We start from the raw sequence: 25,982 nt of genomic DNA, 5'->3' as shown, positions 1-25,982 counted from the left end.
ATTTTCACTATAAAACCATGAATTTACATTTTATAATGTTTGCGTGTTTTCAAAAACCATATAAGTACTACACATTGTTTCCAAAACTCCTCTGCTTTCGTGGCTTCTTTCTAAATTTCCTTTTATTCTTTGCTTTTTATTCTTTTTTGGAGTCTTTTTTTTAATAAACATTTTAATTTAAAGTTTTGAGTTCCAAATTCTATCCCTCTCTCCCCACCCTAGAGATAGATAAATATGTGTATATGTATAAATACACGTATCTGTGTGTGTACATACATGTGCATATACGCACATATACATGCACACATATACGTGTGTGTGTTTATGTAGAACCATAGTATACACACTTCTATTTACCAGTTCTTTCTCCAGAGGGAGATAGTGTTGTCTTTCATAAGTTAAACATTTATTTTAAAATGGGTTGCCGCGCAGTTGTGAGAGCCCAGTTTAATTTAGGGAGCGTGGATTTAGAATCATTAGAATTCGTGAACTCCTCCAGCAGCACAAGAATAGAAATCAGGCAGGTGGGTACTAGGGGATGACCCAGGGTTATAGATTGTAGGATTATAGATTTAGAGGTACAAGGTACGTTATAAGCTGTTGAATCTAACCCTCTCATTTTACAGATAGGGGAACTGAGGCACAGAAAGGTTAAGCAGATTGCCCAAGGTCACACAAGTTACTGCATGCATCAGAGATAGGATTTGAACCCAGAGCAAGGGCTCTTTCCACTAAAGCCACACTGCTTCAAATTCCCATAACACGCCTTCTGTCCTCAGGGCTCTCCTGAAACTACTGTATCCAAGGTTTCAGGGATTTCCTAATTGAGGCCCAGGGAGTAGGAACAATGAGTAGAAGTCACAAAGAGTCAAATTTCAACTCATTATGGGGGGAAATTTCCTCATCATCAGAACTGTTGAGAAATGGAATGTCCTGCCTTGAGGAGGCGGTGAGTTCCCCATCTCTGGAGGTCTCCAAGCAGAGGCCACTTGTGAAGAATATCGTAGAGGGGTTCTGCTCCAGTACAGGCTGGGCCAGATTGTCTCTGAAATCCCTTCTAGTTCAGTCCCGCTGCCCCTTTGACGATAGTGTGGGAGAACCAGCGGTTGATAAAGAAGGAAAAACAGTTTGGAGCCAATCTATAGAGGGCTCTGAATGCCAGGCTAAGAAATCTGGAACTTGGAACTACGTAGAGATAGTGATTTCTCCAAGTGGTCATTTTGCCTCCCATTCACCCAGATGGAGCCCCCAAAGCTAATGGACTGCATTAAGAGAATCAGGGCTTCCAGGAACAAGGAGGGGGGCAGAGAGGAAAAGGGGAGTTAGGCCCTTGGTCCTTCCCTGGTCAGGTCAGCTCTGGAGTATTGCATTCAGTTCTGAGCACCACAGTTTAGGAAGGACATCGATAATCTGGAGAGTGTCCAGTGGTGGGTAACCGAGGAGGTGAGTGAGGGCCTTGATTCCAAACCTGTCCTGTGATGATCAGTAGAAGGAGCTGGGCTTGTTTGTCTTGGAGAAGAGAAGGCCCCAGGGGACAATGTGAGAGCCATCTTCACATACTGGAAGGTCTGTGGTGGATAGAAAGGATGAGCCTTGTTCTGTTTGACACCAGAAGGCAGAACCAGAGGACGGATGTCAGAGAGGCCTTCTTAACAATGAGAGGTAGGGTGCCTGCAGCTCCTCCTCATTGCATCAGAGCTGTACAACCATTCGCCAGGTGTGTTGGAGTACAGATCTTTTCCAGGTGGAGGTCAGAGCAGATGGCTGCCGGGTTCAACCTCCAACGCTGAGATTCTAGTATTCCTGTCTTGGGCCTGAGCCAGAACAGGCATAAAGCTTTTGAAGACATTTTTTTGGTGCCCTCATATAAATGCCAATGTTTTCTTTTTTTTCTCACAGATTAGGAAGGTGTGTTATGTTTGGGTTGGGATGGTGGCAACCGGGCAAGTGTAATTATTGGTTTATGACATGAGTCTGTTGAACTTGTCTGCGTCGAGTCTGGGGCAGGCAGTCTACCAGGAGTTCATTCATTTATACATTTAACTTACTAAGTGCCTACAATGTTACCAAGCACTGCATTAGACATTGTAGAGACAAAGGTGGAAACGAAGCAGCCCCTGTCCTCAGCTTGAATTCTACATGGGGACTAAAACATGAACACTGATAAGCAAATTAAAAGTCACGTCAAAAGGAGAAGAGCATCGAGAGCTGAAGGCAGAGGAGAGGAAGGAGGAATAACTGGGGTAGGTGGTAGCAGGCCCCTGAGTCCTGCTTTGAAGGAAGTTAAGGGTTGGGCAGCTAAGCGGCACAGTAGATAGAGCACCAGACCTGGAGTTAGGAAGACCTAAGTTCAAATCCAGCCTTAGACACTTACTTGCTGTGTGACCCTGGGCAAGTCACTTAACCACTATGTGCCTCAGTTTCCTCATCTGTAAAATGAACCGGAGAAGGAAATGGCAAACCACTCCAGTATCTTTGCCAAGAAAACCCCAAATGGGGTCATGGAGAGTTGGACTCTACTGAAGTGATTCAACAACATGGGGTAGAAGTGAGGAGGAAGTGCATTCAAGGCATCATGAAGTGCCCAAGCAAAGGCAGGAGACTGAGTGTCACATATGAGGAACATACGAGCAAGACAGTTTGCTTGAAATGAACAATATGGGAAGGGGAAAATAATGCAAAAGAAGACTGTGAAGGTCGGGGGAAGCTAGCTTGTGGAGCGCTATACTTTGTGGTAGCCAATTGCTTCCTCCTGGTGGGGTATAGACCATCTTGGGTGCCCCAAAGTTAATGCCCACAGAGCTCAAGCTCTGCTGCCTCCTGCCAAGCCAGAAAGGGTTTGAGTATAGGACTGGTGATGGACCATTCAAGGCCCCAACCCAGAGAGGCTTGCCAATAAAAAGTTGACTTCTTGTTCAGTCTTGTCCAACTCTCTGTGACTCCATTTGGGGTTTTCTTGGCAAAGGTACTAGAATGGTTTGACATTTCCTTCTCTAGAAAAAAAGCTGCCTACTAAGTGATTAAAAAAAATTTACCCACTCTTGTTCTCTTATTGTTTTCACTGTACTTAGGCTGAGATGAAATCGGAAGAAATCATAGGCCAATTCAAAAAATGTTTCTTTTACAATTGTATGGATAATCGTTTATTTTGGCATTTTTCTCAGTGTGTCCAAAATGGAATTCATTATCTTTCCACCCAAACCATCCCAGCTTCCCTATTACCATCAAGGGTACCACCATCCTCCTGTTCCCCAATCTCCAAACCAAGGTGTCATCCTCAATGTGTCATCCTCACTGTGTCCAGGCCATTGCCAAATCTTGGATTTTCTACATTTATTGCCTATATGTCCTCTTTAGGCCACTTATCACTTCTCACCTGGACTAGTAACAGTAACCTCCTAATTGGTCTCCCTGCTTTAAGTTTCTCCACTTTTCCAATCTGGCTTCCATTTAGGTGCCAGGCTGGTTTCCTAAAGTGCAGGTCTGCTGTTCCTCAAAACACTTCATTTCCCATCTTCCTGTTTAGAATGCACTTCTTCCTCATTTCTGCCTTTTAGAATCCCTGGCTTCCTTCAGGATTTGGCTCAAAATCCACTTTCTGCAGGAGGCTTTTCCTGATCCTCCTTTCTGCCAGTCTCTTCCCTCTGAGATTGTCTTCAATTTATCCCGTCTGTAGAGTGTTTGAACGTATTTGTTTGCATGTTGCCTCCCCTGTTAGACTGTGAGCTCCTTGAGGGCAGGCATTGTGTTTTTACCTTCCTTTGTGTTCCCAGTGCTTACTTAGCACAGTAGCCAGGGCTTAAGGGGAGTTGAATAAATGCATGTTGAATGACCATCCTTTCTCATCTCTCCCCTGGCAGGGACCCCAGTGAATCGGATCCCCATCATGGCAAAGCAGGTCCTGGATTTGTACATGCTATATGTGTTGGTGACCGAGAAGGGCGGCCTGGTAGAGGTAATCAACAAGAAACTGTGGAGGGAGATCACCAAGGGCCTCAACCTGCCCACTTCCATCACCAGTGCTGCCTTCACCCTGCGGACACAGTGAGTCCCACTGGTGGGGGTACGGCATGGGGGTGGATGAAGAGCTGGGCCTGGAGTCAGAAGACCTGAGCTCAAATCCAGCTTCAGATACTTACCAGCTGTGTGATCCTGGCCAAGTCACTTTACCTATGTGTGCCTAAGTTTCCTTACTAGCTGTGTGACCACTTGTCAACCTCAGTTTCCAATTATAAACTCTCTCTCTCTCTGTCTATCTATCTACCTATATCCCCAACTATAAATTGGGGATAATAATAGCACCTCCTTCCCAGGGTTATCGTAAAGATCAAATGAGGTAATATTTGTAAAGCACCAGTGCCTGACCCATAGTGGGTGGTTAATAAAACCAGCCTTCCTTTCTTCCTTCCTTCCCTCCATCCTACCTTCCTTCTTTCCTTCCTTTTCTTCCTTCTTTCTTTATTTCTTTTCTTCCTTTCCCTTTCCTTCTTTCTTTTCTTCCTTTGTTCTTTCCTTATTTCTTTTCTTCCTTTCCATTTCTTTCCCTTCTTTTCTTCCTTCCTTCTTTCCTTATTTCTTTTCCCTTCCTTCTTTCCTTCCTTCCTTCCTTTCTCTCTCCCTCCCTCCCTCCCTTCCTTCCTTCCTTCCTTTTCCTTCCTTCCTTCCTTCCTTCCTTCCTTCCTTCCTTCCTTCCTTCCTTCCTTCCTTCCTTCCTTCCTTCCAGAATGAGGAAGATTGAAGGCAGGGGGTAAAGGGAAAATAATAACAAAACCCATGTCGATAGTTCTTTATCATTTACAAGGCAGCTCCCTCACAACAACTTTGTAAGTTAGGTCATATTAATATTATTATTCCCACTTTATACATGAAGAAACTGAGGCTTAGAAAGGTGAAGTGACTTTTTCCTGGTCCCTCGGCTAGTCAGGGTCAGAGCTAGGACTTGAACCCCCAAATCCAGAGCTAAACTCTCCACTGCACGGCAGAGTTCTTACTGTTCACACTGTTCTTTTCTCCTTCTTCTCTCTTCTCCCCACCCCCACGGCAGATACATGAAATACCTGTATCCCTATGAATGTGAGAAACGTGGTTTGAGCAACCCCAGCGAGCTACAGGCCGCCATCGACAGCAACCGGCGGGAGGGCCGCCGACAGGGCTTTGGGGGGTCCCTCTTTGCCTACTCTCCAGGAGGGGCCCACAGCATGCTGTCCTCACCCAAGCTGCAGGTGGCTCCCCTAGGACTGCCAGCCAATAGCAACGGAGGAGCCATTGCCCCAACCCAGAAGATCAAAAAAGGTGAGAAAGGGCTGAGCCTGGAGGATCAGGGAAGTCCTCCAGGTCCTCAAGTGTGGCCCTTTGACTGAATCCAAACTTCACAGAACAAGTCAGCTTAATAGGATTTGTTCTGTAAAACTTGAACTCAGTCGAAAGGATGCACTTGAGGACCTAGAAGGCCACATGTGGCCTCAAGGCTGCAGGTTCCCCACCCCCACTAAGAAATTCAGAGGCAGCATGATATATGATAGATAGTCTATAAGTACTTACTAATAAGCGCTAATAAGAGCTGTACAAGATGCTGGGAAAGGCAAAAACAGCCCCTGCCCTCAGGGAGCTTCCATTCTAGTGGAGGAGACATGTCTCATGTAGGACCATTAGAGAGAGATAGGGAGTAGAGGGCAGGTAAGCTCAGAGGGGAAGGCACCAGCAGCTGGGAGGCCCAGCAAAGGCCTCCGGTGGAAGCTGGGATGAATCCTGAAGGAGCTGGAGAAGCCACGGGACAGAACCTTCCAGCCAGGAAGGAGTAGCCAAGTACAAAGGCCTTTGAAAGCTGTTCTCATCCCAGTGAGGGCAGCATTGTGATTGAGGGCTTTCCCTCACCGCCATTGTGGAACCGATGGGCTGCTAGGGAAGAAGGACGTGGTTGAGAATGCCCGCTGTCCACGTCGGGCTCCGCATATGTGTGTGTAAAGTCAAGGTGAAGATAAAGGGCAGCGGGTCATGGCCCAGCCAAGAGGGAGATGGTGGGGATGGACGCTTTTCTGGAGGAAGCGGCATTATTTGAGCTCAGCCTTGGTGCATGGGGAAGGTTTCAGTGCAGCAATAAGCACTTTCCTGCCCCCAGAGTTCCAATGTTCCTGGCCCAAACAGTTGAAGGTGGTTGAGGCCAGAGTAGAGGGTTGATGTGATGTGATAGCTCACCCTGTCATGGCTCGGGAAGAAACAGACTTCACCACGGCTTCAGGAGGAGGGATGGCTAGGGCCAATGGGGAGACTTTCTAAGGAGGCAGATTTCAGCTAGATAGAGAGAACTTCCGTACCAGAGCTGTCTAAAGGGGCTGCCTCGATAGTGAATTTCCTGTCACCGGACATATGCAGGTAGATGTTTGGATGACCACGTATCAGTCTATAGAGGAGCATCCTTTGTGGGGTGGGAAGGGAGCCCCAAGATCTGTGATCTGTGATGCCATGCTTTTCTCCTGCCCAGAGGAGGATTCTTCCATCCCCATCACGGTGCCCAGCCGCCTGCCCGTCTCCCTGGCAGGTCATTCTGTGGTGGCAGCCCAGGCAGCAGCTGTGCAGGCAGCTGCGGCCCAGGCGGCTGTGGTGGCCCAGGCGGCTGCCCTGGAACAGCTGCGGGAGAAGCTGGAGTCTGGTGAGCCCCCAGAGAAGAAGATGGTCCTGGTGGCAGATGAGCAACAAAGACTGATGCAGCGAGCCTTGCAGCAAAACCTCCTGGCCATGAGTGCCCAGCTGCCCATGAGCATCCGCATCAATAGCCAAGGTAGCCAGGCTAGGGGAGTGAGCAAGGGGCCAGGCTTTTAGAGCTGGGAGAGGCTTTAGAACCTAGGATGTCAGTGCTGGGAGAGGCTTTAGAACCCAGGATGTCAGAGCTGGGAGGGCCCTTACAACTCAAAAAGACAGAGCTGGGAGGGGCTTTAGAACACAGAAAATCAGAGCTGGGAGGGCCCTTAGAACCCAGGATGTCAGAGCTGGGAGGGCCCTGAGGACACAGAGTGTCAGAACTCGGAGGACCCTTAGAACACAGAAAGTCAGAGCTGGGAGGGCCCTTAGAACACAGGATGTCAGAGCTGGGAGGGCCCTTAGGACACAGGATGTCAGAGCTGAGAGGGCCCTTAGAACACAGAAAGTCAGAGCTGGGAGGGCCCTTAGAACCCAGGATGTCAGAGCTGGGAGGGCCCTTAGGACACAGGATGTCAGAGCTGGGAGAGCCCTTAGAACATATAATATCAGGGCTAGGAAGTATCTCCCAGATTACCCCAGACCACACTGTTCATTTATAGGTGTGGACAGTAAGAGTCAGAAAGGGGAAGGGCCTAGCCCAATCTAACAGGTTTCGACAGACCTGAGACTCCCGACCCAGTTCTTTTGCTATTATACCACAATCGACTCATTAACTCCTGGCACTTGGTTGGCCCTCAAAGGTTACAAAGGTATAGTGCAAATAGGATTGTTCCCATATTACAGATGGGGAAGCCAAGACTCCTGACTTGTGCCCACCTCGGGATGAGGCAGAGGAGTCTGGCAAAGCACGTGGGCCCATCTCTGCAGAGAAGGCTTCCAAAACCCAGTCAGGAGCAGAGTGTAGTTACTAAAGCCCTCCTCCACCAACAGCACTAAGAATCCTGAGACCCCTCCAGCCCCCAGCCACCCCCCTCTGGAAAGGCCCCTTTGATTAATACTCATCATTTTTCCTCCCCTGTTTCTGCCTCTCCAGCGTCAGAGAACCGCCAAGACTCGGCCATGAACCTAGCCAGCACCAATGGCACCAACAGTATTAGCATGTCTGTGGAAATCAACGGTATCGTGTATACAGGTATGTCCACGCCTAGCTTGGGAACCACCCAGCTCCCATGACTATGGTTAGACTGCTTTAGAGCCGGAACAGAAGATCGTGTCCCCTTTGAGCCTGGGACCAGAAATTAGATGTCCAGCAATTTCCTGGATTCTCAGGAAATGGGGTGCCAGCAGAGAGCAGGGGGCCTCTTAACAGCACAATTTTGTCAACTTTGAAAAGTGGGGAAACTGAGGCAAGCAGGATTAAGTGACTTGCTCAGGGTCACACAACTAGTAAGTGTCCAAGACAAGATTTGAATTCCTGATTCCCAGCATGCCATCTAGCTGCCCCAGGCTTCAGTTTGCTCGTTGGTAAAATGAGGGGTCTTGTGGGGGGTTGTCTATCTGTGATCTTATGAATACCCAATACGTAGACTTCCAGGACCTGCTTGAAGACCTTTAGTGCAGAGGGACCTTCTTTCCTCTTCATTTTCTCTCTGGATAGCTTTAACAAGTCATTAGGAAGCTTTTCCTGACAGCAAGTCGACATTGGCAGTGTCCGCTCCTGCCTCTACTTTGTAGTACCAGATTGGAAAGATCTAATCTCTTTCCCACATGATGGTTTTTCAGATGGCAGTCATGCCCTTGCTAAATCTTCTCCGCCTCAGTCTAAAGAACCTTGTTCCTTCAGTCAGTTTTCATAGGCCAAGCCCCTAAGTCTTCGATTCACCACTCTGGACATTGTCCAGGTTATCAGGGTCTTTCCTAAACTAGGGCTTCTAGACCTGCTCATGGCACTCCAGATGCAATCCCACCAGGGCAAAGTACAGCGGGCTTTTCCTCTCCTGACGGAGGCCAAGGTTACTTCCGTTTGGTTTTTGTAGTCTTTGTTTTGAGTGTGTACATCATAATGCTCACTTAGAGAGTTCATCCTAAGGTCCCTTCTAACTCCAAAATGTTCTACTTCTCTAATCCCACCCCCTCTTTTTTATGGCTCAGGAAACTGAGGCCCACACAGAGCAATTAAAATGCCCAAGAATTAGCTAAGTAGAAAATGGGTGAATGGGGATTCGGACCTGAGTCCTGTGGTTTAAGGTCCAACCATTGCTGCAGACAAAGCGTTCTGAGGAGCGCCACCTGGGGGTCCCCGAGTGAAGGAAGGAACCCCCATGGGCCCCCCAGGTCGGCACTGGGGAGCAGGGTTGCTGACCCTGGCCCTTTCTGTCTCTTCCCAGGGGTCCTGTTTGCTCAGCCTCCAGGCTCACTAGCCACTATCCCAGCCTCCACTCACAACAAAGGTGGCAGCAGCAGCAGCAGCAACAGCGGCACTGGCGGCAGCAGCAGCCGGGGCGGGCCTGGCGGAGGGCCCGGCAGTGGGGGCACCGGCAATGGTGGAGGCGGCAGCGGCAGCAGCAGTGGTGGTGGCTCTCAGGCGGGGGCGGCGGGTCTGTCTGTCCCTCCGGCTTCTACCTCGAATAATTCTTTGCCTTAAGCCACCAAGGGGCTTAGCCTGCCCCCCCTCCCCTCCTCTCTCTTGCTCTCTCTCCATCTCTTTCTCACCCACATGCTGAGCCCACTGGACTGGTGGGGTGGGGGTGGGAAAGGGAGGCCCCAGGAGGGGGTGAGCAAGAGAGGAAAAGGGAGTTGGGGTGGGGGGAGACTATGCCGGGGAAGGGAGACCGAAAACAGGGAGCTAGAGCGGACACCCCAAGACAGATACACACATACCAGGAAAAAATCTATAAAGAGAATTGAATAAAACCAGGGGAAAAGAGAAGGAACACTTGAATTTCTCCGGGTTTCGGACCCTCAAGAAATGGAGCATCAGGAGAAAGCAAAGGGGAAATTAGGGAGAGAAGAAGCTAAAGAGACTTTTCCCAGTGGCTTTATCAGAATCCCCAAGGGACTGAGCTAGGTCCTTGGGGGTTCAGGTATTTATCAGTTGCTTTGTTGATTGAACACTGTTTACCTCACATATCCTGCACTCTTTTTATAATTTCTGTTGTCATCAACCCCACACTCACCATACCCAACTCCTTGGTTCCACAATAAGCCCGGAGCCTAGAGCAGAGAAGTCTTTGTTGGTGGTTTGGGGGAGTGGGGGAGGGGGAGGTTGGTAGGGAAGGGGAGAGAAGAATTGTTTTTGTAAAGACATAACCACACTCAAACTATACAGGGGTTTTTAAGAGGTTTTTGGCTTTTGTTTTGAGGTGTTTTTTTCTTGTAAATAATCTATTTTATTCTCTAAGAAAAATCAAACTTAGGAAAAAAATACATATATATATATATTCGTATTTGTTCAGGGAAACTGAACTTGAAAAAAAAGAAAAAAATGTTTAATAACCTTTTTAATAATCCCTTTCCCTTTTCCTACTCCCTACTATGATTAATTTTTTTGGCTAATTTCCTATGATGCTTTGCTGTTCATAAGCTGGGGATGCTTGGTGACCCTGGAGTCTCCAGGGGCTGGCTTCTCCCAGAGATGATTAACTCAGGTGCTGTAGCTGGGATGGGGAGGGGGGAGGGACTCGTGAATCTGTTGTGGGTAGAGCAAGAGAGGAAGGCAGGTAGCACAATTTGGGGCGCTGGCAGGGAGGGAGGCATCATCCTATTGCCCTCTGTCCCTTTGGTGAAGGTGTCTTTTGAGTTTCTAAGGCAGGGAAGCTGTTTTTGCCTCCTCCTCTCCCCCTCCTTGCAGAGTAACGGGTACAGCTAAGCTCAGGCCAGAAGTTGGGCAAGAGGATCTTAGTGGACCCATCTTAGTCAGGACCCTCCTCTATTCTAAAGGAGTGACTCAGAAAAGGACAGAACCTTCTCCTTCCCCACATCCTTCCCCATTATTCTTTCTCCTTGCATGAATAGCACAAAGCAGATGGGTCACAGCCTATAGCTTGGCTCAGAGGTTCCTGGGTGCCACTCTCATTTCTAGGCTAGGGTTGGGAGGAGGAAGAATGGGTACTTGCTGGAGAGACTAGAAAGAACAAATTCTGCTCTGGCACCGGTTACAGGTAGGGCCCAAGCTTGACACAGCATCGAGCCCAAAAAGTGGGGCTGAGTTTTTATTGAGTCATTTGCCTGGTGGTACCTGTAAAGACTGTCTTCTGGATCTGAGTACTAAGCCGTCTTTCCCAAGATGTCTTTGGCCTTTCTGCCCTTTGCCCTTCTTTCTCTACCCTCCACCATCCCTTCTTCAGCATGGGAACAGCTAGGTCTCCAGCCGGCTGCCCGTTGTTCTTGCGTTGACAATGAATGCATGCCTGATGCCCAGGGAGAGGAGTAGAGAGCCCTTCACCCCACTTCCATTAGCGAGTAGCCTCTTACAGACAGGAAAGCACTTGAAAGATGAGAAGAGAAGGGGGGAGTGAACGTGGTGCCTCTGCTGGAGAGGGGGTGGAGGATTCCAGGTATCATCACCATGATACTTGGTAGACTCAGCTATCTCATTGGGGTAGGTGAGGGCAGATACTGCCCTCTCCCCATAAAAGACTTTGGGTGGTCTCACTCAGCTTCATTCATAAGAGGGCCAAAGAGTGACCGAAGAGTCTCTCCTCCAGTACCTCAGACCATTTAGGGTCAGTCAGTAAGCATTAAGCACCTACTATGTGCCAGGCACTTGTGCTGAGGGCTAAGGATACAAAAAGAGGCAAAACAAAAAATCACTGCCCTCAAAGAGCTCCCCATCTAATCCTCAGGCCCTGGTACCTTTAAATCTATTTTTCAGCCTCCTTGCCCATCTCCCTCCAAAACCCTTCCCCCTCTAGTCTCACCAGCCCCCAACTCCTGCTGCAAGATGTCCCTGAAGGAGACCCTGGAGCCTTTCAGAGGGTCTCTTTTTCTTTATGTTGGGGGAGCCCTCAATGGAAATAGTTTTCCAGACCCCACTTAGATATCTGTTTTTCCTTGCACTTGATTTTAATTTCTCCAGAGGGGAAATTAAGCAGTTAGCACCCCCTGGCTCAGCTCCCCTCTCCCCCCACCCTTGTCCCTAGGGTGGCCCTTCTTCTCAGGTCCTTGCCTTCCTGCCTATAATTGGGCCCAGGGAGCTAAGTTTTACCCAGGGTTGGGGGGGAGGGGAGACAGTGGTTTGCTCAGGGCTTATCAAACCATTTCTAGGCTTCTGAGGTGGGGGGAGGGAAGGCCCGGCCGGTCTATCAGTCTGGCCAGTGTTTGTCCTTCAGAAGTCAGGGCTGTGTTTGGACAGATGAGGGTGGAAGCCCAGGATAGGTTATCATAGAAAATTCTGATGCCCCTCACCACTCACTGAAGTTCCCCCTCTCTTCTTCCCCTCAGGCTCTGTGTAGGCACTTTTTAGTGACAGAGATTGGGGTATCACAGCAGGATGGAAGTTTCGTTCCCTTCTAACTTCTACAAAAAAATAAATCTCAGGGTGATGAATTCCCCCACTGGGGCACCTCAGGATCACTTCCCCTTCACCCCTGCTTACTTTCCCTCAGAAACCCTGGTCTCCCTCAGGCCTAGTGAGAAAGTGCTTTTTAAGTCTGCATTCCTTCCTTCCTTCCCCCTTTCCTTCCTTCCTTTCCTACCTCCCTTCTTCCTTCCCTCCCTCCTTTTCTCCCTCCCTTCCTGCCTTCCCTCCCTCCCTCCTTCCTACCTTTCCTTTTTCAAACCTCCAAGCCCCTCCTTATCCTCTTCTCAGGGTCTTCCTTCTCCCTGGGGTCCCAAAGAGCCTCCAGCAAAATTATCTCCCATGGTGACTGGGAATCAGAAACAAATGGAGGGAGAATTCTGTTGGTTTAAGGATGCAGCCCAGGCCCTAGGCTTCTCTTGTCTGAACCCCAGAAGGCATGAGGTCAGTTTTCCTCTGCCTTTGAAAACCAAGGGCTTTGTTATTTTGGATGTCTGATGGAAGGTGTGACTGGGCTGGGAGGCTGAGTTTTCTGTTCTCTGTTCTTGAGGGACCAAAAACCCCCAAAACCCAGACCCTACTGGAGTCCCTTAACCACATAATGTGGCAGGCAAACAGGAGAGGCTCTGACTTCAGGGAAGGATGGGGAGGGGAATAGAACAGCCCCAGGGCACTACCAGTGCAGCCAAGCTTTCTTTGGGGAACAGTAAGACCAGTCTGCCCTCCTGTCCTGGGAGGACCCGTTTTCTCAGCCTGAATGAACAGTTCGTCTCATGTGCAACATCCCCAAGCCATCCTTAAGCTTCCTCGGGTCCCGGGAGTTCATGGACTTCATAGGGAACTGGCTTTCCCAAGCCTAGCCCTCTCCATCCAGCCCTCCCACAGATTTCCTCTCTTTCCCGTCCTTTTGCTGGCTGCTCTTCAAGATGTACCAAAAACAGTTGTAGTTTTGGTCCTGTTAGGTGGTGTCTGGGCTCAAGTGCCCCTTTTAGGGGAAAGATAAAGCTTTGAAATTTTCTTTCTACCTCATTGCTGATATTTAATGCCAAAAAAAATAATAATAGTCATCTTCTTCATCACCATCCCCAGTCTGCCCTCCCCAAGCCAGGTCAGGGGTTACCTGTAGGGACTGACGATCTGGGCCCCTCAGACCCTCCCCACACCCAATCCCATCCAGTCATCCTCTTCAGCCTTGCTATTCTAGGACTTGGCAGAGGTGCCTCAGCAGGGCTTGGAGGCGAACCCAGGCCCTCAAAAGCTATGCCTGTAGAGTGTGTGCCTATCGATCTTTAAAGACTTTGAATGTGCCCTGGAGGCAGATCTTGCCTGTCATCCAGGGCCCATCCATCATGCCAGCCAAGCATGGAGCAGCTCACCAGCAGAAGGCAGGACACTCGGTGGTGAATTTTTTTTGGCCCTGGTACCCCAAGGCTTCCCCCCATCTTCTTCACCCATCTGGGATAAGTTGAGAGCCTTAAGCGTTTAGGAAATCCCAGTGCCGAGCTGCCCCTCCTCACTCACCCACTCTCTAGCTGTTCCATTCCACATCCAACTGTCTGCCTGTCCTTCATTTTAGTATGTTGCTTGTTCAAGGGGGAAAGAATTGTAGAAGGGGAAAAGTGGGTTGGGAGAAGAAATTCTATATTAAAATTATATATAGATATATATATATATAGTGTATGCGTGTGAGCGTGTGTGCGTGTGTATGTGTGTATACTGAAACCTCTGTGTAAAAAATGTCTTTATGTATGATCCAGGCTCTCTCAGCAGGCTCTGGATCCTTACTCAGGGGAATTATACCTGCTGTTCAGCTCCAATGATTGTACTGGGAGAGGCAGGGAGATATGGGGAGTAGCCCAAGTAGCTTTGGTGGTCTGGGGCGTCGGGACAGTGTAGGGGACAAGAGGGGCGTCAGCTGTGTTCCTCCCTGAGAAGGCCACTTGTATTTTGCAAGGAGGGTTGAGAAGGGAAGGGGACAGTATCAGGGGAAGGAGAAAAGGACCTCTCTGGAGAAGAATGGGCCACTTACCACCCGGAGCCACCTTTGGAGACCGGCCTGGGTTCTGTGGCAGCCCTGGAGTGCCCGTGGACAGGCCAGGTCAGGTCTAAAGCTAGGAATATAACAGGGAAGTGGTCAAGCTCTGAAGAGGGGTGGAGGCCATACCCCTCCAAAGGGACACTACTGAAGCTTGATTCCACTGGGATCTCCCCCTGGCCTCCTGGCAGCACCCTTTCCCCAGCCCCAACAGGGTGGCACCTTGCTTTTCTCTCCTCTCTCAAGCAGTTCTTCCTTCCAATCCTTTCCTTCCCACCCACTGACTACAGAGCTGGGGAGAATCAGGTGATTTTCTACCCCAGGAAGCAAGAAACTTTTGGGGGTGCATCTCAGCACCCTTTTATGCAAACTGGGGGGCCGGTCCCCTTGGCTGGGGAATGGGGAGGGGGCTTATTTCCAAAGCAAATCTTTGGCAGTGCTAGTGGCAGGGATGGGTTGGGACACCTTACCCTGAGCTTAGGATCAGAAAGAAATTATAAAAAAAGTTCTGAGCTTTAGTTGGGTTTTTGTTTTAACCTGCTGCTTTTAGAATCTGCCAAAGTACTTACGGTAGACTAGGATGACAAGACGCTTTCTTCCAGCTAACCCTTTGGGGCGGGAGGGGGGTGGGCTTGGGGCAAAGGGAGCTGAGGGGTCAGGGTTAGGTTTTAGTAACTGTCCATTTTGTACAGTCATCTTTTCATCTGTCTTCTAATTTCCTCCACCCTCTCCTGCCTCCCTTTTCTTTTCTTTTTCTGGAGAACATATTACATTCAATTTTCCTTTTTTGGCATGTGGACTCGCATTTCCTCTGGGGTTTGTTAGACAGCATGGAATCCCCGGCCTGGGCTGTGACCAGGGTGGGGGGACCATGCCTGAACTCAGGTAAAAGAAAAAAAATAAGGCAAAAACCACATTCTACCTCTGACACAGCTCCGTGGGCCTTCTGGCCTGGCTGGGGCTGGCTTTAACTATTTCAGTTTTGCAGGACATTCAGGTATTAAAAAAATCTTGTGATTATGAAATAAAAAACACTGAAAGTTTACATTTTATAATAACATTATTATACAGATTGTATTTAAACTTCAGAAATATTTAAGACAGTTGTAACCCTGTAAAGCTGATGAGATATTAAATGAAACAGCAACAACAAAAAAAAAACACACTTCTGACTTTTAAAAGAAAAAATCACCCGCCTCCTGTGGTTTCTGCTTGGGTCTGGGCTCGCCGGGTTTGAACCAATTGTCCTTCAGGTGGGTGGACAGAGGAGGCTCGTTTTTCCACTCCTCTCCTCCCAAAAGAGGTCATTGAGCTACTGTTTCCAAAATATGCTGTGATGAATTCACTTTTTCATAGACTGTCAGGGCCGGAAGGGACCCGGGAGGAGAGTATGTCTGACAAAGCGCTCACCCACCCTCCACTCGAGGGTCTCCAGTGTGGGGAACTCATTCTTACCTCCTCCTCTCTGGCTCAGCTCAGAGACAGGCATAGCTGAAGCCTGTTGTCATGGAACCCACCCCGCCCTCCCCATTGGACCCTGGAACAAGCTCCCCAGCCCTAAAGAGTAGCTACTGTGGACCTCTAGTAGAACTTAGTAGGTCTTTTTCATCCCTCACCTTCACTGGTAATGGTTTGTACTGAGAGCACAGTCAGAACAGACCTGAAAGGACATAGAATGGCATAGCTGGGGGGGGGATGGGGGGGGGACCTTGAGCCTTAGCCTGTCAGCCAGTGAGTATTTACCAGGTGCTCAGTATGGATACAAAGAAATGCAAAAACATAATTCTTGTTCTCAAGGAGCATACATTCTAATGGAGAGAGGAAGACAACATGCAAGACTCTACACGCACATGAATGACGTAGAAAGAGTGAATGGAAAGCAATCTCAGAGGGCAAGAGAGATGAAGTGTTGAGTCCCTACTGTGTGTCAGGTGCTATGCCAAGCACCGGGGATACAAAAAGGCAAAAAACAGGCCCTGCCCTCAAGAAGCGTACAATCTAGTGGGAGAGACAACACGCAAACAAAATACAAAGCAAGCTATATATGGGATAAATGGAGATCACAGGGAAGACACTGGAATTAAGAGGGGTTGGGGAATAGGGAGGGAACTTAGAGCTGGAAGAGCCCTCAGAACACAGGTCAGAGCTGGGAATGGTCCTTAGGACACACAGTGTGAGAGTTGGGAGGATCCTTAGAACAGAGTGTCAGAGCTGGGAGGGCCCTTGAAACATGGGATGTCAGGGCTGGGAGGGCCCTTGGAGATCATATGATCTAGGCCATATCTCACATTGTACAGGCAAGGATATTATGTCCCAGAGAACAGAAGTGCTCCATCCAAAGTTATATAGCCAGTTGGTGGGAAAATGTGTGCAACAACCCAGCTCCCTGGCTTCCAGTAGCTCTGCCTCCCGATTCCTGATTCCTGTTCCTTCTGGATTGTGCCAGTACCCTAGGTCAGCCACGGAATTGGCTCGAGGGCTGTTCGCCAGGCACCTCTAATACATTACAGCACTTGGTTTCCCCCTTCCCTTTCCGAGGAGTCAGCCAAGGTCACCCTAGTTCTGTGCCACGTAGCTATTTATTCACAACTCACCAAAGGCCGCTTCCCAGGGAGTCTGGCATCAAGGACACCCCCGCTCCTGTTTCCCGGGCCTCAGCCCAGAAAAGAAGCAGCTAAATCCCAGCTCCCCAACCTAGCTCCTGGGAAGGTTGAGCTGCCATCTGGGTCATGACTGGTGGGGGGGCGGGGAGGCTTATGTTCTCGATGATGTTAACGAGTCACCAGGTGAGTCACAGGGAGGGAGGAAGGGAAGGGAGGAAGGAAGGTCAAATTCAAAGAGTCTGTATTAGCAACCAAAGTAAATCCAGATTTAGCCAATGCATATTAAGGAGCCTCACTGCACCGTGCAGGTGACCCTGCTATCCCCACTAAATGCAAAGAGCCTGGACCGTGAACAAAGGAGTGAGACCTGGCTTCAAATGCTGCCTCAGATACTCGCTTAGATGTATGACTGTGGGCAAGTCACTAAATCTCTCAGCCTCAGTTTCCTCACCTGTAATTGGCCTCAGTGGCTACTGATGTCCCTTCCACCTCCAAGTCTGTGCTCTTCTGCCCTCAGACAGATAACCTTGCCACATTGATTCCACTTCCATCACCTTTCACTTGGGTGTTTGAAGTAGCCTCCTACCTGGTCTCCCTGCCTCAATAAACTGCTCCAATACATCCTCCCCAAAGCAGCCAGTGATTCCCCCTAAACACAGGTTTAACCTGTGTGCATCTCCCCTCAATGAACTCAAATGGCTCCCTATCACCTCTGGGATCAAATCCAAAGTCCTCCTTTTGGCCCCTTCCCATCTTGTCTGTCTCCTGACAACATACTCCCTTTCATACACTCTATAGACAGCCATACCTCCTAACACAGGACCCACATATCTCTGTATCCTACCTGCTCCGGACAGATCCTCCCTCATCATCTCGTCCTCTTGGACAAAGCCATCTTTTCTTCAAGACTCAGCAAAAATTCATTCTACCGGAAGTCTTTCCTGGTTCCCCAGGGTGCTGGTACCTTGCCCTCTGAAGTGACCTTGGGCCTGCTTGGTGTGTTTCTTATACAAGTGCCCACGAGGACATTTGTTTCTCGTGTTCTAATATAAGTTCCTTGAGGGAAGGCACTGTTGCTCCAAACAAAGTTTCTGGCACACAGCTCATTTATAATCCTCGGAGGGATGGAAGGAAACAAGCATTTATTAAGTGCTTACTGTGTGCCAACACTTGTGCTGAGTGCTGGGGACACAGAGACAAAAAATGAAAATCTCTGCTCTCAAAGAACTTATGTTCTAATGGGGGAAGAGGACTTGAGTTGGGGGGGGGTGATAAAGGTACCCCAAGGAGACATGGACTTAAAGTCAGAAACAGAGCCATGAGGGGAGCCTGAGGGTCTCCACAAAATGGAAGCCCCGGGGGAAGCTCGCAAGTGGGAGAAGGAGACAGGCCCGGCAAAGCTATGTTCCCCGGTGGGCAGACTGAAGGGTGGTAAGATATTCCAAGGCAAGAAGGCCTTATGTGCTGAGGATGAGACATCAGCAGAAAGTCAGGGTCTTCAGGTATGATTCTCCCCCTACAAATGAGAGAATTGAGCCATTGGGTGCGTGACTGGGCCAGAGTCAAACAGGTAGGAAGCTGGTGGGCCTCAGTCCAAATCCAACACTGCCTCGGGGGATTATCAGCGCTCCTCAGCTGCTGTTCTCCACTAGAGGATTGTGGCCTGGATTGGTGGGGAAGTGTCCCACCACTCAGCTTCAACAAAAGGCCTTTGGAGGATGTTCAAAGGAAGCCTGGAGATGCAGAAGTGACTAAGACATGATCCCTGCTGGAAAGGAGGGCACGATCTAGTAGGGGTGACGTGACCCAAACACAAAAGAGATTGTTGAGAGGTGCATTAGGTGAAAAGCCACTCAAGAGAAAAAGATCATCTCTGGCTGAGAGTACCACAGAACAGCTGTCCTGAACGATATAGTGTCAATTGGGTCTTGAAAGATGGGTAGGATTTCTACTGGGCAGAGAAGTGGGGTACTACTAGGGCAGAATAATGTATAAATTGATTGACAATTGAGGTCACTATATTGGTGTTTTTGGTTAACTTATTTTCTTTGCAACAAGGAAGGTTTCAGTACTAGAAGGTTCAATTCCAGGGGTCATAGGGTATATGCAGATACGATTAATATAAAAACAAAAGACATTGGCAAAACTTAATCTTAAAAGAGAGAGAACTTCTGGTTAGTGCCACAAGCAGATGATCTAGTGTGGCCCACTATGGTGAGGGGCTTTAATATGGTTAGATAAATTAGCATGACTTGAGCATTAACTTTAAAACTGTGTGGTTGATTTAAGTAATAAAAATTCAATAAATCTAACTTTTGTTTCTAAGCCCTTGCCTGTCTCCCTTGCTATGCATATTTGCGATTTTTCCATTTAACAGGTAGACCTAGAGTCCAGAAATACAGATAACCTTTACTTTTAAATAATGTCTAGTGTGTTGGGCTAACATTGTAGAATTTATGCTTTGTCTTCTGTGTCCAGGCTGGCCAGTATGGTGTTGCTCAAACTCGAAGAAGGGCCATCATCCTGGCTGCAGCCCCAGGCGAGAAACTCCCCATGTTTCCGGAGCCCCTGCATGTATTCGCACCCCGAGCCTGCCAGCTCAGTGTAGTGGTGGATGACAAAAAATTTGTTAGCAATATAACAAGGTAAAGGAATGCAGAAGTATTCCATTTATCCTAGGAACCAATCCCTATTGCAGGTGTCAGCAAGCTCTTTAACCTTACTTAAAATCCTCAGAGCTAATTGTCTATAGTTGTCACTAGTAGGCCTTAGGTCCTAGGTTGGAATAAAAGGAAGAGGAGGAAAGAGGAGATGTGTACAGTACAGAGTAATAGAATGCTCTGCCTTTCATGGTAGTCTATCCTTGTGCTAGTTTGCTTAGTATTGTCTGACTTGGTAGTATTTGTTTTACACACTCTGTAGTCAAGAATTCAACTCTGTGACTTATTAAGTACCTGCTGTGTTCTGGGCACTGTGCTAGGGCCTGGCTGATAACAAAGACAAAGGAAACATCCCTTGTCTTCTAGGAGCTTATGTTCAATAGGGGAGAGACAATATATTCCTAGATAAATAGATATAAAATATATACAAGGTAATTTCAAGGATGGGAGAGATTGCTAACAAGCAGAGGAAGTCATCAGGAAAGGCCTCTTCAGGTGAGGCTTGAAGAAGACCAAGGATTTCAAGATGTAGGTTGGTCCAGAGAACATTCCAAGTAGAGAGGCAGTCTGAATGAGGCCATGGAAACATGACATGGAATGTGATGTACGGGGAATAAACAAGTAAGCCAGTTTGGCTGGAGCATGGAGCATGGAGTGTGTGTGTTGGGGGGGACTAATGTGAACTCAGTCTGCCAAGATAAGCTGGAACCTGATTAGGAAGTCAGCTCTCAATGCCAAACAGAGTTTGCAGAAATTTTTCCAGAAACAATATAGGGAACCACTGAGACTTCTTAAGCAGGGGAGTGACATTGAGAGTTAGGCCAGTGCTAACAGCTGTGTGAGGAATGAGGAAGCAGGGAGACCAACTTGGAGGTTAAGGCAGTAGTTTAGTGGAGCAATGATAAAGGCCTGAACCAGGGTGGTAGCTGTATGAGGAGAAAGAGAGGACAGAGTCAAGAAAGGCTGTGGCAGTGGATTAAATATGGGGGGTAAGGGAGAATGAAGGACTCTGAGATTTCCAACCTGGGTAACTAGAAGACTGGCAGTTCCCTCGATGGAAATAGGAAAGTTAAAAAACAGGGGATTTTTTTTGGGAGAAATAAAACATAAAAAGAACTTTAGGGGAAATAAGAAGTTCTGTTACTTGACATGTTGAGTTTGAGGTATCAATGGGACATTCAAGTAGGTGCAAATGTACATGAAGCAGTAGGTGATTGGGGCTTGGAGCTTAGGGGAGAAGTGAGAGCTGGATATTTAGATTTGGGATTCATCTACTTAGAGATAGTGGTTGAACCTGTAGAAAGTAATGAGATCACCAAGAGACAATGTAGAAAGAGAAGGACCCAGCGCAAAGCCCTGGGGTACACCCTTGTCAAGGCTGTGGGGCATGGATGATGACTGTCCAGCAAAGGAGATTGAGAAGAAATGGTCACGTAGGAGGAGAACCAGGAGAATTTTGGATGGGGAAAAAAAGAGATTCTGTAATAGAATAACTACAAAAGCAGCATTTCCCTTCTTCTGCATTGTTATTGATGATACATGATCAAAACAGTTTTCAGAATCTAGATTTCCACTGGTAGTCGTACTGTATTTCAGAATGAACTCTGCTCCATTCCGAACTATCACTGTAGGTGATACAATGTCAGACCTCCCCGAGATTAGGAATGGCGCTTCTGCCCTGGAGATCTCTTACAATGGAGAACCTCAGTCCAGGTTTCAAAGGCAGATCAGGGGCTCACAGTATCAACCCAACCTCAGGGATCATATCTGCAAGGTAAGACTAGCTGTAGCTGAAGTCTTACATGTTTTCCATTGGTCTAGTTTAGTATCTGGTCTTAAAAACTTTACATGCTTTAGATACTTATTTATCATTTGTTATGAGTAGTTGTGTTCCCATAAAGAAAAGTACTTCACAGTGTCACTTTTACGAGGTAAATGTTCTGAGTTATTGCTTTAAAATGCATGATCTTAAGTTCTAAAATACTTTTCAGAATCTGATCTATTGATGTCTGGTAGACCTGGGTGGGAAGAGGGTTTGAGACAACAGTGGAAAGGTAATGGTCATTTGGGTTGCAAGATATGAATGCTTTGGTAGCTGGCCGAATGAGACACATTCCCCTCGCCCCAGGATCAGACTGGCGTGACCTACCCAACATTGAGGTCCGTCTCTCAGATGGCACTACGACCAGGAAATTGCGATACACGCATCATGAGAAGAAGAATGGACGTAGCAACACTGGAGCTCTCAGAGGTGTCTGCTCCTGTGCAGAAGGTAGGGATTTTTTCTTTTCTTGGAATTGTTCTCTCAAAAGGGATGAGGGTTAATGTCCAGTCTTCATTCATTAATTCTAAATGATCTTTATATTTCCCAGCTACACTTAGATCACTGGGTTACTGTGAGAGGGGAACAAAATTCCTAGAAATTACATTAGGGGGTCTACCTCTTTCAAGATAGACGATAATTTAACTGCCTTTTCAGACCTTGTTCCGTGTTGTAATTTTACATTTTAAAGTTTTATTGTTGCCTTTTGATATTTATTACATCATAATTATTTCCCCATAACCCATGATTCTGCCATTAAGCCCTTCTATGTAACAAAAACGTTTAAGTCGAACCAACAGAGACAGCAGCCGCATCTGACAATGTGTACTGTATATTACATCTGTAGTCCCTAACCTTCTACTGAGAGGAAATGTGCCCTTCATCATTAGTCTTCTGAGACCAAGATTGTTCGTTTCAATTTGTCATTAGAATTCAGCTGCTTTTTTGGGTAGTCATCATGTATGTTGCTCTCTTGGTTCTGCTTTTATTACTCTTCATGTCTTGAGATAAGTGTTCCAATATTTCTCCAGATTCTTCATGTGTCTTTTTTTTATGGCACATCTTACCCAATTTGTGGGCACTCATTTTGCTTCTTGTTTTTACTGCCAGGCTGCTGTGAACACTTTGTTCTAATCCTGCCTTAGACACTCACTATCTGTGACCCTAAGCAAACTGCTTCACTTCTTAGGGCCTCAGTTTGCTCATCTGTAAAGTGAGGATGTTGGATGAGATATATAATTCTAAAGTCCCTTCAAGCTCTTAGTTTACGATCTTGTGATCCTCTGACCTTTTCTCTCATTGACCTTCTCTGGGTATAGATCACTGGATCGAAAGGTATGAGCAGCTTAGTGGCTTTTCTTTAGTATATTCCTTATATGTCCTGGATAATTAGCTTTTTAATGGAAATATTTTATGCAAAGATTTTTTTTCCTATTCAGATACTTACTCTTATTCTAGCTGCATTTTTTTTTGTTCAAAGGCTTTTTAGTTTTTGTAATCCAGATTGTCCATTTTATATTTTATGATTGCACCTGTCCATTTTTGGTTATGAATTCTCTGCCTTAGAGCCTAGACATTATCTTTCAAGAAATTATCAAGGAAAACTCACCTGATATTCTAGAACCAGAGGGTAAAATAAAACTGGAAAGAATCTACTGATCACCTCCTGAAAGAGATCCCAAAATGAAAACTCCCAGGAATATTATAGCAGAATACCAGAGCTCCCAGGTCCAGGAGAAAATATTGCAAGCAGCCAGAAAGAAAAAAACAATTCAAATATTGTGGAGCCACAGTCAGGATAACACAAGATTTAGCAGTTTCCACATTAAAGGATCAGAGGGCTTGGAATATGATATTCCAGAGGGCAAAAGAGCTACAATTACAACCAAGAATTACCTACCCAGCAAAACAGTATAATCTTTTAAGGGGAAGAAAATAAATATTCAATAAAATAGAGGACTTTAAAGCATTCCTAATGAAAAGGCCAGAACTGAATAGAAAATTTGACTTTCAAATACAAGACTCAAGAGAAGTATAAACAGGTGAACAGGAAAGAAAAATCATAAGGGATTCAACAAAGCTAAACTGTTTACATTCCCACATGGGAAAATGATACTGTAATTCCTAAAAACTTCATCATTATTAGAGTAGTTAGAGTATACATAGAGGGCATGGGTGTGAGTTGACTATGATATGATTATCTAAAAAAATAAAATTAAGGAGTGAGAAAGAAGGATTGGGAGAAGGGGAAAGTGAGAGGTAGAATGGGATAAATTATCTGACATAAAAGAGATGTGAAAGATTTTACAGTGGAGGAAAAGATGGGGAAAATAGGGCTGGCGGAGCATGTGAACCTTACTCTCATTGGAATTGGCTCAAAGAGGGAATAACATACAAACTCAGCTGGGTATAGAAATCTATCTTACCATACAGGAAAGTAGGAGAGGAAGGGGATAAGAGAAGGTGAGACTGATAGAAGGAAGAGATTGGGGATGGTAAAAGTCAGAAGCAAAACACCTTTGATAATGGACAGGGTAAAAGGAAAGAGAGAGCAGGATACACAGGGAGAATAGGATGGAAAGAAATACACAGTAATCATAAACTGAAATTTTTTTTACAAGTTTCTCTAATAAAGACCTCATTTCTCAAATATATAGAAAACTCAGTTAAATTTATAGAATAAGAGTCATTCCTTCATTTATAAATGGTCAAAGAATATGAGCAAGAAATTTTTTCAGATGAAGTAATCAAAGCTATCTATATTCATATGAAAAAATGCTCTATATCACTATTGATTAGACAAATGCAAATTAAAACAACTCTGAGCTACTACCCTACACTTATCAGATTCGCTAACATGACAAATGTTAGAGGGGATGTGGGAATGTGGGAAAATTAATCTAACCATTCTGGAGAGCAATTTGGAGCTATGCCCAAAGGACCCAGCAATACCACTACCAGGTGTGTATCCTAAAGAGATCATAAAAAGAGAAAAGGACCTATATGTACAATAATATTCATAGTAGCTCTTTTTGTGATGGCAAAGAATTGAAAATTGAGGGGATGCCCATCAATTGGGGAATGGCTGAACAAATTGTTGTATATGATTTTAATGGAATGCTTTTGTGCTATGAGAAATGACAAGCAAGTGCTCTGAGAAAAACCTGGAAAGACTTATATGAATTGATGCCAAGTGAAATGAGCAGAACCAGGAAAACATTGTACACTGTAACAGCAATATTGTATGATGATATACTGTAAGTGAATAACCTAGCTATTCTCAGCAATACAATGATTTAAGACAATTACAATGAAAAATTCTATCCAACTCCAGAGAAAAAACTGATGGAGTCTGAATGCAGGTTAAAACATACTTTTTCTTTACTCTATTTTTCTTGGGTTTTTTTTGTCTGTTTTCTTTCACAGCATGACTTACATGGAAATATGTTTTGCATGGGAAAGAGGGAGGGAGGAAGAGAATTTGGAACTCAAAACTTGAAAAAAAATGTTAAAATTTCTTTTACATGTAACTGGGGAAAAATAAAATATTAAATTATGAAATTTTAAAAAAGGATAAGAATGTCTTTGGGTCACATTGGGTGACCTGAACTCTATGACCAAGAAAGAAAAGAAAAGAATCTAGACATCAAATTCCAAGAAATCTTAAAAGAAAATTGCGCAGATTTCTTTGAGCTAGAGGGCAAAGTGAAAATAGAAAGAATCCACTGATCGCATCCCAAAATGAAAACTCCCAGGAACATTATAGCCAAAATTCAAAGTTTCTAGGTTAAAGAAAAAATACTGTAAGCAGTCAGGAAGGAAGAATTAAAGTACCAAGGAACCACAGTCAAGATCACACAAGATTTAGCAGCCACTTTGATAAAGAAGATGAGAGCTTGGAATAGAATATTCCAGAAGGCAAAGGATATGGGATTACAGACAAGAATAACTTATCCAGAAAAAGTCAATATAATGCTACAGGAGAAAAAATGGACTTCTAAGTAAACAGAAGACTCCCAAACATTCCTGATGAAAAGACCAGAGCTTTGTAGAAACTTTGAAGTTCAAACACAGGAGTTAAGAGAGACATAAAAAGATAAACATAATTGAACAATTATAAGGGACCAAACAAGGATAAAATGTTTACATTCAAATATTGGGAGATTCTACATGTGTCCCCTCTGAAGTGGTCAAATGAGGGAAGAACACGTGTACAGAGTTGGGTACAGGGATGAAGGGGAAAAGGGAGAATTAGAGGGAAGGTAGATTAAGAGAGAGATTAGTCCTATGCAAAAAAAAAACTCCAAAAATCTTAATGATGCAAAAAAAAAATTATAGCTCTTTTAGAGGTGCAAAGAGTGTATATCTGAGGAGATATCCATCAATTGGGGAATGGCTAAACAAGTTATGGTATGTGAATGTGATGAAATATTATTGTCCTGCAAGAAAAGATGGAGGGGATGTTTTCCAAAAAACCTGGGAAAACTTACACGAACTGATGCAGAATGAAGTGAACAGAACCAGGAAAACAGCTTTTACAATAACAAGAATATGGTAAAGACAAACAACTCTGAGAGAATTAGGGAATCTGATCAGCATAATAACCAGCCACAATTCCAGAGGATTAATTATCACCTGATAAAGAGATGAAGGAAGAGATGAAGAGTGAGACATTTTTGGGGGCGGAGGGGGGACTCGGCCAATG

General features: G+C 46.1%; 1 protein-coding gene across 2 annotated transcripts in view; it reads left to right on the top strand.

Moving 5' to 3' along the window:
* Positions 1 to 9,981, top strand: part of ARID3A (AT-rich interaction domain 3A) — a 78,719-nt gene extending 68,738 nt beyond the window's left edge. For both annotated transcript variants that reach the window (XM_036736342.1, XM_036736336.1), the window contains exons 5-9: positions 3,861 to 4,044; positions 5,045 to 5,292; positions 6,482 to 6,778; positions 7,733 to 7,831; positions 9,027 to 9,981. In XM_036736342.1, coding sequence (XP_036592237.1) covers positions 3,861 to 4,044; positions 5,045 to 5,292; positions 6,482 to 6,778; positions 7,733 to 7,831; positions 9,027 to 9,283 — 1,085 coding nt within the window. In that variant the 3' untranslated portion in view covers positions 9,284 to 9,981. The remainder of the gene's footprint in view (positions 1 to 3,860; positions 4,045 to 5,044; positions 5,293 to 6,481; positions 6,779 to 7,732; positions 7,832 to 9,026) is intronic.
* The last annotated feature ends 16,001 nt before the right edge of the window (positions 9,982 to 25,982 follow it).

This window comes from Trichosurus vulpecula, chromosome 1 (assembly GCF_011100635.1).
Source record: "Trichosurus vulpecula isolate mTriVul1 chromosome 1, mTriVul1.pri, whole genome shotgun sequence".
Lineage (NCBI taxonomy): Eukaryota > Metazoa > Chordata > Mammalia > Diprotodontia > Phalangeridae > Trichosurus > Trichosurus vulpecula.
Note: the sequence above shows the minus strand (reverse complement) of the source record. Positions and strands in the feature narration are given on the sequence as shown.